This window comes from Gadus morhua, chromosome 23 (genome assembly GCF_902167405.1).
Source record: "Gadus morhua chromosome 23, gadMor3.0, whole genome shotgun sequence".
NCBI classification, from domain to species: Eukaryota; Metazoa; Chordata; class Actinopteri; order Gadiformes; family Gadidae; genus Gadus; species Gadus morhua.
This window is the reverse complement of record NC_044070.1, coordinates 25128370-25139637: the sequence shown is the minus strand read 5'-3', so window position 1 is coordinate 25139637 and position 11268 is coordinate 25128370. Positions and strand designations below refer to the sequence as shown.

At 48.5% G+C, this 11268-nt stretch overlaps 1 protein-coding gene across 2 annotated transcripts in view; it reads right to left on the bottom strand.

The window, feature by feature from the left end:
• Positions 1-779: 779 nt before the first annotated feature.
• Positions 780-11268, bottom strand: part of shrprbck1r (sharpin and rbck1 related) — a 13117-nt gene continuing 2628 nt past the window's right edge. For both annotated transcript variants that reach the window (XM_030348896.1, XM_030348899.1), the window contains exons 5-14: positions 11171-11261; positions 10491-10755; positions 10211-10335; positions 9699-9869; positions 3894-4054; positions 3623-3734; positions 2620-2799; positions 2427-2525; positions 1763-1906; positions 780-1413 (exon numbers count right to left, since the gene is read on the bottom strand). In XM_030348896.1, the coding sequence (XP_030204756.1) occupies positions 1333-1413; positions 1763-1906; positions 2427-2525; positions 2620-2799; positions 3623-3734; positions 3894-4054; positions 9699-9869; positions 10211-10335; positions 10491-10755; positions 11171-11261 (1429 nt within the window). In that variant the 3' untranslated portion in view covers positions 780-1332. The remainder of the gene's footprint in view (positions 1414-1762; positions 1907-2426; positions 2526-2619; positions 2800-3622; positions 3735-3893; positions 4055-9698; positions 9870-10210; positions 10336-10490; positions 10756-11170; positions 11262-11268) is intronic.

The following is an 11268-nucleotide window of genomic DNA, read 5'->3' as shown; positions in this document are numbered from 1 at the left end:
GCGCATGCTCGAGTTTTTACTGGGGGCCATGAGCCGGAAGTATAAGGAGACGATAGTCTTGTTGTCGCCGTCAGAAAATGAGAAACTGAGATTCATTTCAAAAGGTGGCGAAGAAGATGGAGGAAGCCGGTGTCTTGTTTTTTTACGATCTCTATTCAGTCATTGCTGATGGGGATATTCTCTGATATTATGAATCTTAAAGACTGCATTGGGTTCTCAGACTCTCTGGTACCTCAGCAACAAGTAAAGACTCGTAGTGGGGGTTATCTCGGCCATGGTGGAGAAGGAATTGGGGGAAAGGAACTTTGGCTTTGACTCTCTGAAACCCAGATTGAAACGCGACATGGAGGAAAGGGATTGCTGCCGTATGCGGGCTCCCGGAGGAGCTGCTCCGCCGCCGCCGGAGGAGTTTGCATACGACCGAGGAGTCGGAACAATGGAGCGTCCGAGAAATGGCCTGGACCTGAAGTGAACTGACAGCTGCCTACTGAAAACATTTCTCAAATGCCACCTGAGTTTGTTGCTGCTAGTGACATAAAGAGCTCAACCAGTGGCTCTTTTACCACTAGTTGAAATGGGTACAGCGCCACCTACCTTACCATGGTATGAAATGCTTCGGCCAATTAATCGATTTTCTCACCGCCATGTATACTCTGACAATTGCAGTGGTCCGATTGAGGCGCATGGTCGAACTATGGCTTTAATCTGATTAAGCTGTGCATGTAAACAAACTGAATGTCTCACACTGAAACTCACAATCACACCCAAAAACACTCTGCTCACCGTATAGATTTGGTTTAATTTTAGGCCAAAATGTACAATATCAGGATTACATGGAATTCGATTAAATATCCCATAAACTATATCCTTGTAACAGTAATTTTCATTGGTGTGCTACAAAAATAAGGTCACTTCCGTTTTATTTAACAGCCAAACAAATACAAACAAAAAACAAAAACCTGTCTGTATTGCTCAATTTGCAGTGCATATATATTTATATATATATTTATTTATTTTCTTTAAAAGGCCAAGACACTACATTACCTGCTTCTTCCGACACCTGTTCACAACTAGAGGCACTTGTAAGGCAAGCTAACCAACACAATTCAAAAAGTGAAATGGTTAAGCATCAAACATCATCAGCCCTCCAGTGCCACTGCTGAACCAAGAAAATATTCAAACTGCATTGTGTTTTTTAATCGATGACAAGCGCAAGGTTACCAACGAGGAGGTAAACATGTTGTGTGCTGTTAGATTTTCCCATGGACACTTCCCTTGACATGCCAGCTCTGGATTGACTTCTCTCCAGAGCCTCAACACCAGGTCACTGGCCTAGTGGCAGTTCTGACATTTGGGGTGGCACTTCTGCTTGTTGATGTTGCAATGGCATCCCCCGCTGTTGTCCCCGGGACCCTTGTGAAGAACACACAAACCTTACATTTTTTGTCTTTGTGTAAGAACAAATAAAGTACATTTGTAGTGGGATAAGATCCGGTGATGTATTACAATGATTATGGTTTGTGCTCTTTGGAAGTTTCTTGAAATTCCGTCAAATATTTAAAATGGATGCACAGTACGCAACTACTCGGATATTACGATTATACATTTCCAACAAATGTATTAAAAAGATAACAATTATATATCTTTTTTAACTAAGACATGATTTTTTTCGTTGACATATTGAAAAGCCGCGATGAATGGGTTAATTATTATTATTATTATTATTATTATTAATTATCCTAAAGTGGGAGGGCTTTCTTACCCCGGGGCCCCAGCGTGGCCCCCTGGTCACCCAGCAAATCTCAGTGTGACAGACAGTGCAGCGCAGCCAATCACAGCCCTCCTTCTTCTGGACAATGATGCCACACTGAGGACAGTGCATGGCCTCCCCCGACTGCACCAGGGTCTGGCCGTGGGAGCGTTCCACATCATGGACGCCACATAGAAACAACGGAGGAGACAACGAGGGTTAGGGTTAGGGTTAGCTCCGTTAGCTAACCCTTACCCTAACCCAACGGAGGAGACAACAAGCGTTAGGGTTAAGATTAGCTAAACCTAACGGGGGAGAAAGCAAAACATGTAAAAACAACAAGATTGTCGACCAATATACTACAAAGAATAAAGAAGGTGGTCGCAAAAGGTTCCTCAGAGAATGTTGCAAATTTGTCTGGTCAAATTTACACAAGCAAGATACAAACAAGAAGCATTTTTTTTCCCCATTGTAAGTCCCCCTTTTTACTCAACATATTTTATGTGTAAGAACTTTGTAATCTAGTATAATCAAGTCATTGTTTGTGATCATCTTGTTGTATGTGTATGTAACACCGCTTCAAATGAATTCAAAAGAGACGCCTAACACTGTAAAGAGAATAAACACTGGGTTAGGGTCCGCAGCCAAAACAGCTTGGCAGAAACAAGGCTCCCACCTTGAGCAGATCTCTGGTGCGTCTGGCCGCTGAGTCGTTTATGGCTCTGGACGTGAGGTCGTCCTGGTACTGCTTACAGTTCATGCCCTCGTGGATCGCCTGGAGAGGTGGAAGGGAGAGAGGGTTAGAGAGCAGGAGATCCTGGCTCTTAAGGATCCTGGCTCATTGTCTCTCTAGTCTCAATGCTCGGCACCTTGCAGAGCAGGCAGTTGTGCTGGCGGCAGACGGGGCAGTGGAAGACGTTGACCGTGTCCTCGTACACGCACCAGCCAGGACAGTCCGCCGTGGCGCAGTGGTAGCTGCCCTCGCAGCGCGACTCCGCCACCTGCAGGCCGCGCTGCAGCCAGCGGCCGTACTCCTCCCCGGACACCAGCTGGGGAGCACACACCCGTTAACCTGACCGGCCGTACAGCTGGGGAGCACACACCCGTTAACCTGACCGGCCGTACAGCTGGGGAGCACACACCCGTTAACCTGACCCGCCGTACAGCTGGGGAGCACACACCCGTTAACCTGACCGGCCGTACAGCTGGGAGCACACACCCGTTAACCTGACCGGCCGTACAGCAGGGGAGCACACACCTGTTAACCTGACCGGCCGTACAGCTGGGGAGCACACACCTGTTAACCTGACCGGCCGTACAGCAGGGGAGCACACACCCGTTAACCTGACCGGCCGTACAGCTGGGGAGCACACACCCGTTAACCTGACCGGCCGTACAGCTGGGGTGGCCTGGCGACATCCCCTGATTGATCGGGAAGCGCACGGAATCACGTATATGGAGCTTTGACAGAGGTGGATGGAGGATGGATATGGGTTATGGTTAGGGGGATGGATATGGGTTATGGTTAGGGGGATGGATATGAATCATTTAGCCCCAGTCTGAATGCCCCACAGGGCTGTTTTCAGTCCTAGTCCGTCCCTGGATGTACATCATTTTCTTGTTTCTAGTTGGTCTATTGGGTTTTCTTAAAAAGCACCGGTATTAAGATAAGCAAAGGTAACAAATATGTACAGACAAATCTACAATAAAAATTATACCTCATTATATGTATAAAAGTAATGTTAATGAAATGATGTATATGGAGATAAGATGGCAGCATAACATGGTATTGTTACATGATGCTTTGGCATCATGTAACAATGGTATTGTTACATGATGCTTTAATGATGAGGCGTTTTCTTGTGAACTCACAGCTTTGATCTCTCGCTCCTGCAGGATGCAGGAGCAGGAGTACGTCTCGTCTCTGTAGGGACACGCCACCTCTGGGTCCTCACATAGCATGATCACAGAGCGCAAGCACTCTCTGGATACACGCACACGGACACACACACACACGGACACAATTAACCCCAAGAAACCTGAAGTAATTTGCATTGTGATTATGAATTTTTTTTAAAAATTGCACTCGTATAGCAAAGAAAAACAATGAGATCATGTCAGTTCTTGGGGAGCAAAGCATTACCGGCAGAAGCAGTGGAGACACTCCCTGAGCAGCACACCCTGGCCTGGCTGGAGGTCCGCATAGCAGATCCTACAGTCTACTGCCTCCGGGTTGCACACCACCTCCTGGCCATCCAACTGCACCAGCCGGGCAAAGTTCTCCCTGCGCTCCGCCTCCCTGGCCTGGGATCAGACGGAGGAGTGGTTGGGTTAGGGACCAGAGGGAGGAATGGTTGGGTTAGGGTCCAGAGGGAGGAGTGGTTGGGTTAGGGACCAGAGGGAGGAGTGGTAGGGTTAGGGACCAGAGGGAGGAGTGGTTGGGTTAGGGTCCAGAGGGAGGAGTGGTTGGGTTAGGGTCCAGAGGGAGGAGTGGTTGGGTTAGGGTTAGGGACCAGAGGGAGGAGTGGTTGGGTTAGGGACCAGAGGGAGGAGTGGTTGGGTTAGGGTCCAGAGGGAGGAGTGGTTGGGTTAGGGTCCAGAGGGAGGAGTGGTTGGGTTAGGGTTAGGGACCAGAGGGAGGAGTGGTTGGGTTAGGGACCAGAGGGAGGAGTGGTTGGGTTAGGGTTAGGGACCAGAGGGAGGAGTGGTTGGGTTAGGGACCAGAGGGAGGAGTGGTTGGGTTAGGGACCAGAGGGAGGAGTGGTTGGGTTAGGGTCCAGAGGGAGGAGTGGTTGGGTTAGGGTCCAGAGGGAGGAGTGGTTGGGTTAGGGTCCAGAGGGAGGAGTGGTAGGGTTAGGGACCAGAGGGAGGAGTGGTTGGGTTAGGGTCCAGAGGGAGGAGTGGTTGGGTTAGGGTCCAGAGGGAGGAGTGGTTGGGTTAGGGTCCAGAGGGAGGAGTGGTTGGGTTAGGGTCCAGAGGGAGGAGTGGTTGGGTTAGGGTTAGGGTCCAGAGGGAGGAGTGGTTGGGTTAGGGTCCAGAGGGAGGAGTGGTTGGGTTAGGGTCCAGAGGGAGGAGTGGTTGGGTTAGGGTCCAGAGGGAGGAGTGGTTGGGAGGTGGGTGTGGAGATACTCTTGCAGGGTAAATCCTAAAACGTATTAGCATTTATACGTTATATTATGTAGCTCATCTTCAACCTTACACACACACACACACACACACACACACACACACACACACACACACACACACACACACACACACACACACACACACACACACACACACACACACACACACACACACACACACACACACACACACACAGTTTTGTCTAAACATTTTATTAATTATTATTAACATTTACATTTCATCACTGTGCAAAATAGAAAACATTCATCTAATCAATTTAAGAATATATTAGGTCAGTTATTTAGTCAGTAGTAGTGACAATGTGTAAGATTTTCTCCTGCTTATTTTAACACTGTGTCCGATTTAATCTATTTCACAAATGTAACTTGGATGTTGAGTCAAATATTGTGTTTCATTTATTTATTATCACATTGCCTATAGAACCGCACGAGACGCTACGGCAGAACTAACAACATGCCCAATGCCCTTCAGTTGTAAAAGCACCTCGGAGCCTTCAGAAGAGAGTCAACGACAAAAACAGACAAAGAGAGTCAGAGAGAACTGAAGAACTATCCTGACAGCTGAGCTTTGACACGAGCGCGTTGGCTTGAGTAAGGGAATCATGTACTGTGGAATCCGAAAACCTCTTTGATCTTTCAGGTTAAATTAATGTTATTCAGGATCTCCACTCGCTGATCAGATATTGGGTGGTGCAAGGTTTGATTGACGTTACCTGGTAAAAGTGACCTTATTTTTACATAGTAAAATACATATTAAAAACTTTGTACATTTAAGTTGAGATTTGGAAAGGTTCAATCCGTAAAAATACTGTGCAACCCTCAGCCCCACTGGGATGAGCTAACCTACCGACCTCGTGATAACCTGGGTAGGCAGCCCAGGTAGGTAATTGAGTACAGAAACAAAGGACAGTTCCACAAATATAGGCTGTTAATATTATTGGGTTACAAATTCAGGACTCCATTTCATGAAGACCATTTCATGTGGTCAGTGCAATCTGAATAGGCTGGTAGACTTCATCATGAAAACATCTGGGGTAAAATACACCATTGTGTGTATGGTGCTCTGTCAGTTTCAAGAGGATAATTGTATATCCTCTATGAATATGCAATCATTTATTGTATACATCAAATACATTCTAGCTTAGCAGTCATGTAGGTTTATCCTGTGTGTGTGTGTGTGTGTGTGTGTGTGTGTGTGTGTGTGTGTGTGTGTGTGTGTGTGTGTGTGTGTGTGTGTGTGTGTGTGTGTGTGTGTGTGTGTGTGTGTGTGTGTGTGTGTGTGTGTGTCAGTGGAGTGGAGGCTTCTCCAGTGAGGAGAGGGAAGAAGATCCTCCTTAACAATCTTGAGAATAAAAAAGAAAGATTGCCCAGACCGGTGCCGGTGAATAACATGAGTTCAATGGGAGGGAGGGGAAGTTCCTCCTCTGAATGGACCAATAAGAAGGAGCCCTGGCGGTGCTATGAACCAATAAGAAGGAGCCCTGCCGGTGCCATGAACCAATAAGAAGGAGCCCTGCCGGTGACATGAACCAATAAGAAGGAGCCCTGGCGGTGCCATGAACCAATAAGAAGGAGCCCTGGCGGTGCTATGAACCAATAAGAAGGAGCCCTGGCGGTGCTATCGACCAATAAGAAGGAGCCCTGCCGGTGCCATGGACCAATAAGAAGGAGCCCTGGCGGTGCTATGGACCAATAAGAAGGAGCCCTGGCGGTGCTATGAACCAATAAGAAGGAGCCCTGGTGGTGGATCAGCCCGGAGGGAGGGGTTATCCCCTCAAGCCTAGGCTACGAGAGCCAACCAACCCGCTCGGTCGCATGCTGCGTCTCCACCGAGAGGTGCGTGACCGTTTGATGCGGTTCGGTGCGGCTCGGTTCGCTTATATTGGCGTTTCCACCGGCAAAAGTTGAGCAAGGTCCCGAAGTAAAACGCGCGGAGCGCCGCGCCGAGCGCCACGCCGAGCCTACCTATTTATCGGTGCTCCTCCGTTGGGGTTAGGGTAACGGCTTGGTAGGGTTAAGGTAACCCTACCAAGCCAGATCTACCGATCCAGTTTGGTATGACCAGGTCACATATATCTTTGCAACACAATCAGCGAGGAGGATTGACTTGATCTATAAAAGAAGTCCCTCAATCGTAATTGGCTTAACACCATGACATAACATTCCTTCAGGCATTGTTCCAGCGTCTTTCAAGACTGCCAGAATAAAGCCTCTCCTCAAAAATACAACTCTTAATACCACCGACATCCAGAACTATAGACATTGGACACGGTGAACCACCAGATCCTCCTTGCCATTCTTGCCGAACTTGGCATCGCTGAATCTTCTCTTTCCTGGTTCACATCCTACCTGACGAACCGCACCTATCAAGTGACATGGAATGGCTCCTTGTCCAAACCTTGCACGCTTGAAACTGGTGTCCCTAAAGGCTCTGTACTGGGGCCTCTTCTGTTCTCCCTCTATACCAGATCTCTGGGCTCGGTAATTGCATCACAAAGCTTTTCCTATCACTGCTATGCAGACGACGCTATTTCTCTCTTTCCGCTCATTTGATAAAGCCCTGATTGCAACACGCATATCGGAATGTCTGGCGGACGTCAGCACCTGGACAACTGCCCATCCCCTGAGGCTTATCCTCAACAAAACTGAGCTCCTCCTAAACCAGGGAAGGATTGCCCACACATGGACTTACTGGTCACCGTTGAGAACATCCCTGCATCTCCTTCTCCAACTGCCAGAAACCTCGGTGTGGTATTGGACAATCAGTTATGCTGCACCGCAAACATCACTGTGGTGGCCCGATCCTGCAGATTTGCACTTTACAACATCCACAGAATCCGGCCCTTCCTCACAAGGGAAGCAGCTCAGCTCCTGGTCCAATCACTGATCATCTCCCGCCTCAACTACTGCAACTCGCTCCTGGCTGGACTCCCTGCCTCTGCGATTAAACCTTTGCAGCGCATCCAGAATGCGGCAGCGCGCCTCGGGTTCAACCTACCGAAGTTCTCCAATGTGACCCCCCTCTTCCGGGACCTCCAATGGCTCCCTGTAGTAGCTTGCATCCAATTTAAGACGATGGTACTGGCATACAAGGCAGTTGATGGAACTGCCCCTGCCTACCTCCAAGCATTGCTAAAGCCACACACCCCAGGTCGATCCCTCCGCTCAACTACCTCAGCTGGACGCCTGGTACCGCCATCACTAAGAGCTAGCAAAGGCCGCTCAGCAAAGTCACAACTTTTCTCGTTTTTGGGACCTCAGTGGTGGAATGAGCTCCCTGCCGCTCTCAGGACCGCAGAGTCGCTCACTATCTTCCGAAAAAGACTCAAGACTCACCTGTTCAGAGTCCACCTCAACTCTGCATAGCCACCCTCCCCCTTCTGGCCACCATTGTACACTGTATTGTATTGTATTGTTGTATTATAGTACTTAACTGTGTAGCAAATGCAGTAGCTGCTATCATTGCTGTAACACGGGGGAATTGGTTAGCCTAGCGATTGTTGCACTTGGTTCTATGAACATCCTTTCTGTACCGACAGCGATATTTAGATGCACTTCTTATGACAAATGTACTTATTGTAATTCGCTTTGGATAAAAGAGTCTGCTAAATGCCCTAAAAAAACAACACCATTCTGAAACGGCCATTAACATCCAAATTTGCCTCAAACAATGTTAGGCTTACAGCTCACGTAAATAGTTGTGAAATAATGTTATTTTTGTTCTTTTAATTATTTGTTACTCTGACCGTTCGGTTTGATATTGTGGGAAGGATCTTAGTGAATGATTCAGAGCATGATGCATTTTAAATGCATCCCTTTTGGTCTTGTCTTCATTTTTCTTAAAACAACTGTAGCTGAAAATAAACATGGCCAAATTATAAGGAAAAGCTTCGGTCATCAAGGGAAAATATAGGTCACATGATAGGGCCTGATTCTTTTATTTAGTTATACAAATCAAGATTAGGCCTGATTTGACTAATTGGCTTTGCATCCTTTCCTCCTGCCCTTGTAGCCCATTTCAAAGACATGCTGCACACCAGCTTTCAAAGTATTTGTATCAATCAAAGTGAATTTGTATCAATTTTATTCACATAATTATCCCTCCATGCTGTAGTGTAAAAACACCCTGAACCAACTTGAGTCTCACATACTTATGCCACCATACGCCACTAACAGTGAAAGCAGGCCAATGGCAACCAAGCGAGCAGTCCTTCCTCCCTCACTTTAAAAACCACCAGCCGCCACTGATGTGTATATGTTGTTTGTTTGTTTGTTTGTGTGTATGTGTGTGTATGTGTATGCATGTGTGTGTGTGTGTGTGTGTGTGCTTGTTTAGGGATCCTGGTCGAGGTTGAGTAGCAGCGAGTAGTTTTGAGCACCGGCACTCCTGGTCTCACTCCTCGTCTCCTCTCTTCTCCCCTTCTCCTTCAGAAAACACAGAGATAGAAGAGAAGAGAGTTAACCTGGGAGAGCCTCTGCCGACGCCCAACCTTGCCCCGCCCACCCTGGCCCCGCCCCAGGCTGCGCTGCCGGCGTCCCTCTCCGCACTCATTTGTTTTCTTCATTTTTCTGATAAGTTTAAATGTCGGAATCTCCTCTGTCGGAGGATTCCTGGTCAGGGAATATTCAGTTTTCCAGTCCCCTGTTCCTTCCTGTTTCCCTTCCCATTTGGGTCAAACGTGTCATTAATGATCCTATGTATCAAACTGAAGTCTATTTGAACTCATTTGGGTCAGTGGAGCAAAGGGTTAACCGATCTACCCAATCAGAGAGTGAGTGAATGAGTATTCTCCTCCTACCTGTTGGTACTGTCTGACGGCCTCCTTCTCCTGTTGGATGCGTCTGAGCTCCAGGTGGTCTGGCCGGTAAGCCCCCGGGATGGCGTAGCCCTCGGGGCGGCCCGTGCTGCAGATCTCACAGCCCGGGCGGGTGGGCTTGTTGATGTAGGTGCAAGAGGGGCAGGGCCAACCCTGGGGCAACACAGAACATGGCCTTACTGGACGGGCTTTGGATGTTGTCATTGTGGGTCTATTTAAAAGTGCACACACACACAGAGACAGACAGACAGACACACAAACACACACCCAACATCCATTTGGAGGTTTACACCAAATGACAAACTCTTTAGGCAGAAGAAATTCCATATGTTTAGTTTGCTAAAGCTTGAGCAGATCATACATTGAATTGTGAAGCTCCCTCCGCCGCTGAACGACCTGGTGAACTGACGCGCGCTACACAAGCAGACAGCCACTGACAGATCGCAGCAGCCACTGACAGCATGTGTTCTGAGTGGATAGGGTTAGGGTTATACCTGTGTGCCTGATGCTACTCTGCCGATGCTCAGTGCTTCACCAAGTTGAGGCATTTCCAAGTTGATGAGCTCTCTGATTTCAGAGATATTCTCTCTCTCGGTTCCCGCTGAAAGACCAGCCGTTCCTGGAGGTGGTCAGAGAACAGACAAAAGGTACAAACACGTATGTTATGAGACCACTTCCCCATAGACCAGCCCAGTCTGGGAGGCAGAGCGCTGGAGGCCAGACCCTGAACTGGGCCCAGTCTGGGAGGCAGAATGCAGGAGATCGGACCCTGACCTGGGCTGCAGCCGGGGCCCAGTCTGGGAGGCAGAGTGCTGGAGGCCAGATGACCCTGCGACCAGGAGGCCCCGATGGTGCCCTCCTGGTCGAGGTTGGCTGGCTGAGGCGACAGGCGGGCGGTGCGTGACGACAGCAGGTAAAGGTAGGCCGTGTCGCCGTCCCGACGCACGCCGTACGAGGCGAGGGAGCGCTGGTCAGCGCACAGGCACTGGCCGATCACCCAGCGCTGGACCCTCGGGGGGAACCCGTACTCCAGGAAGACCTGAGGCAGAGCGGGAGGAGATGAGGGGACTGCACCTCCAGTACCTCCGCATAATGTATTATATTTATTAATGCCTTTATCAACGCATTTGGGTCAGTGAAGTGCTCAATGATCGACCCCATCGGAGTGAGTGTCGCAGAGGGGGAAGATAGACAGATGAGGTGAGGGAAGAAAATGCATTTCCTTTACCTCTTCTCTACTGCATTCAACTATGTTGGATATCTCATGCGAGAGGTCGTTATACAGTCTATTTGTTGAGACATTAAGATGATTTATTTGTAATCAAAGTGACTAACAAGTCAGGCTGAGAACAATCACAAGCATCCAATCCAAATTGGAGGTTTCCTGTGGTGGGTTTGAGACTTAACCGAAGGCGATGTGCTCATAAATAAGTTGATGGTGCAAGACGACATGCCTGCTGTTTAATGGCTGCAATAGTGGAGTGGGGGAAGACTTTGACCGTGACGGAACAGGAAGAGGAACAATCCTCCACTACAACAGCCAAGCTGTAGG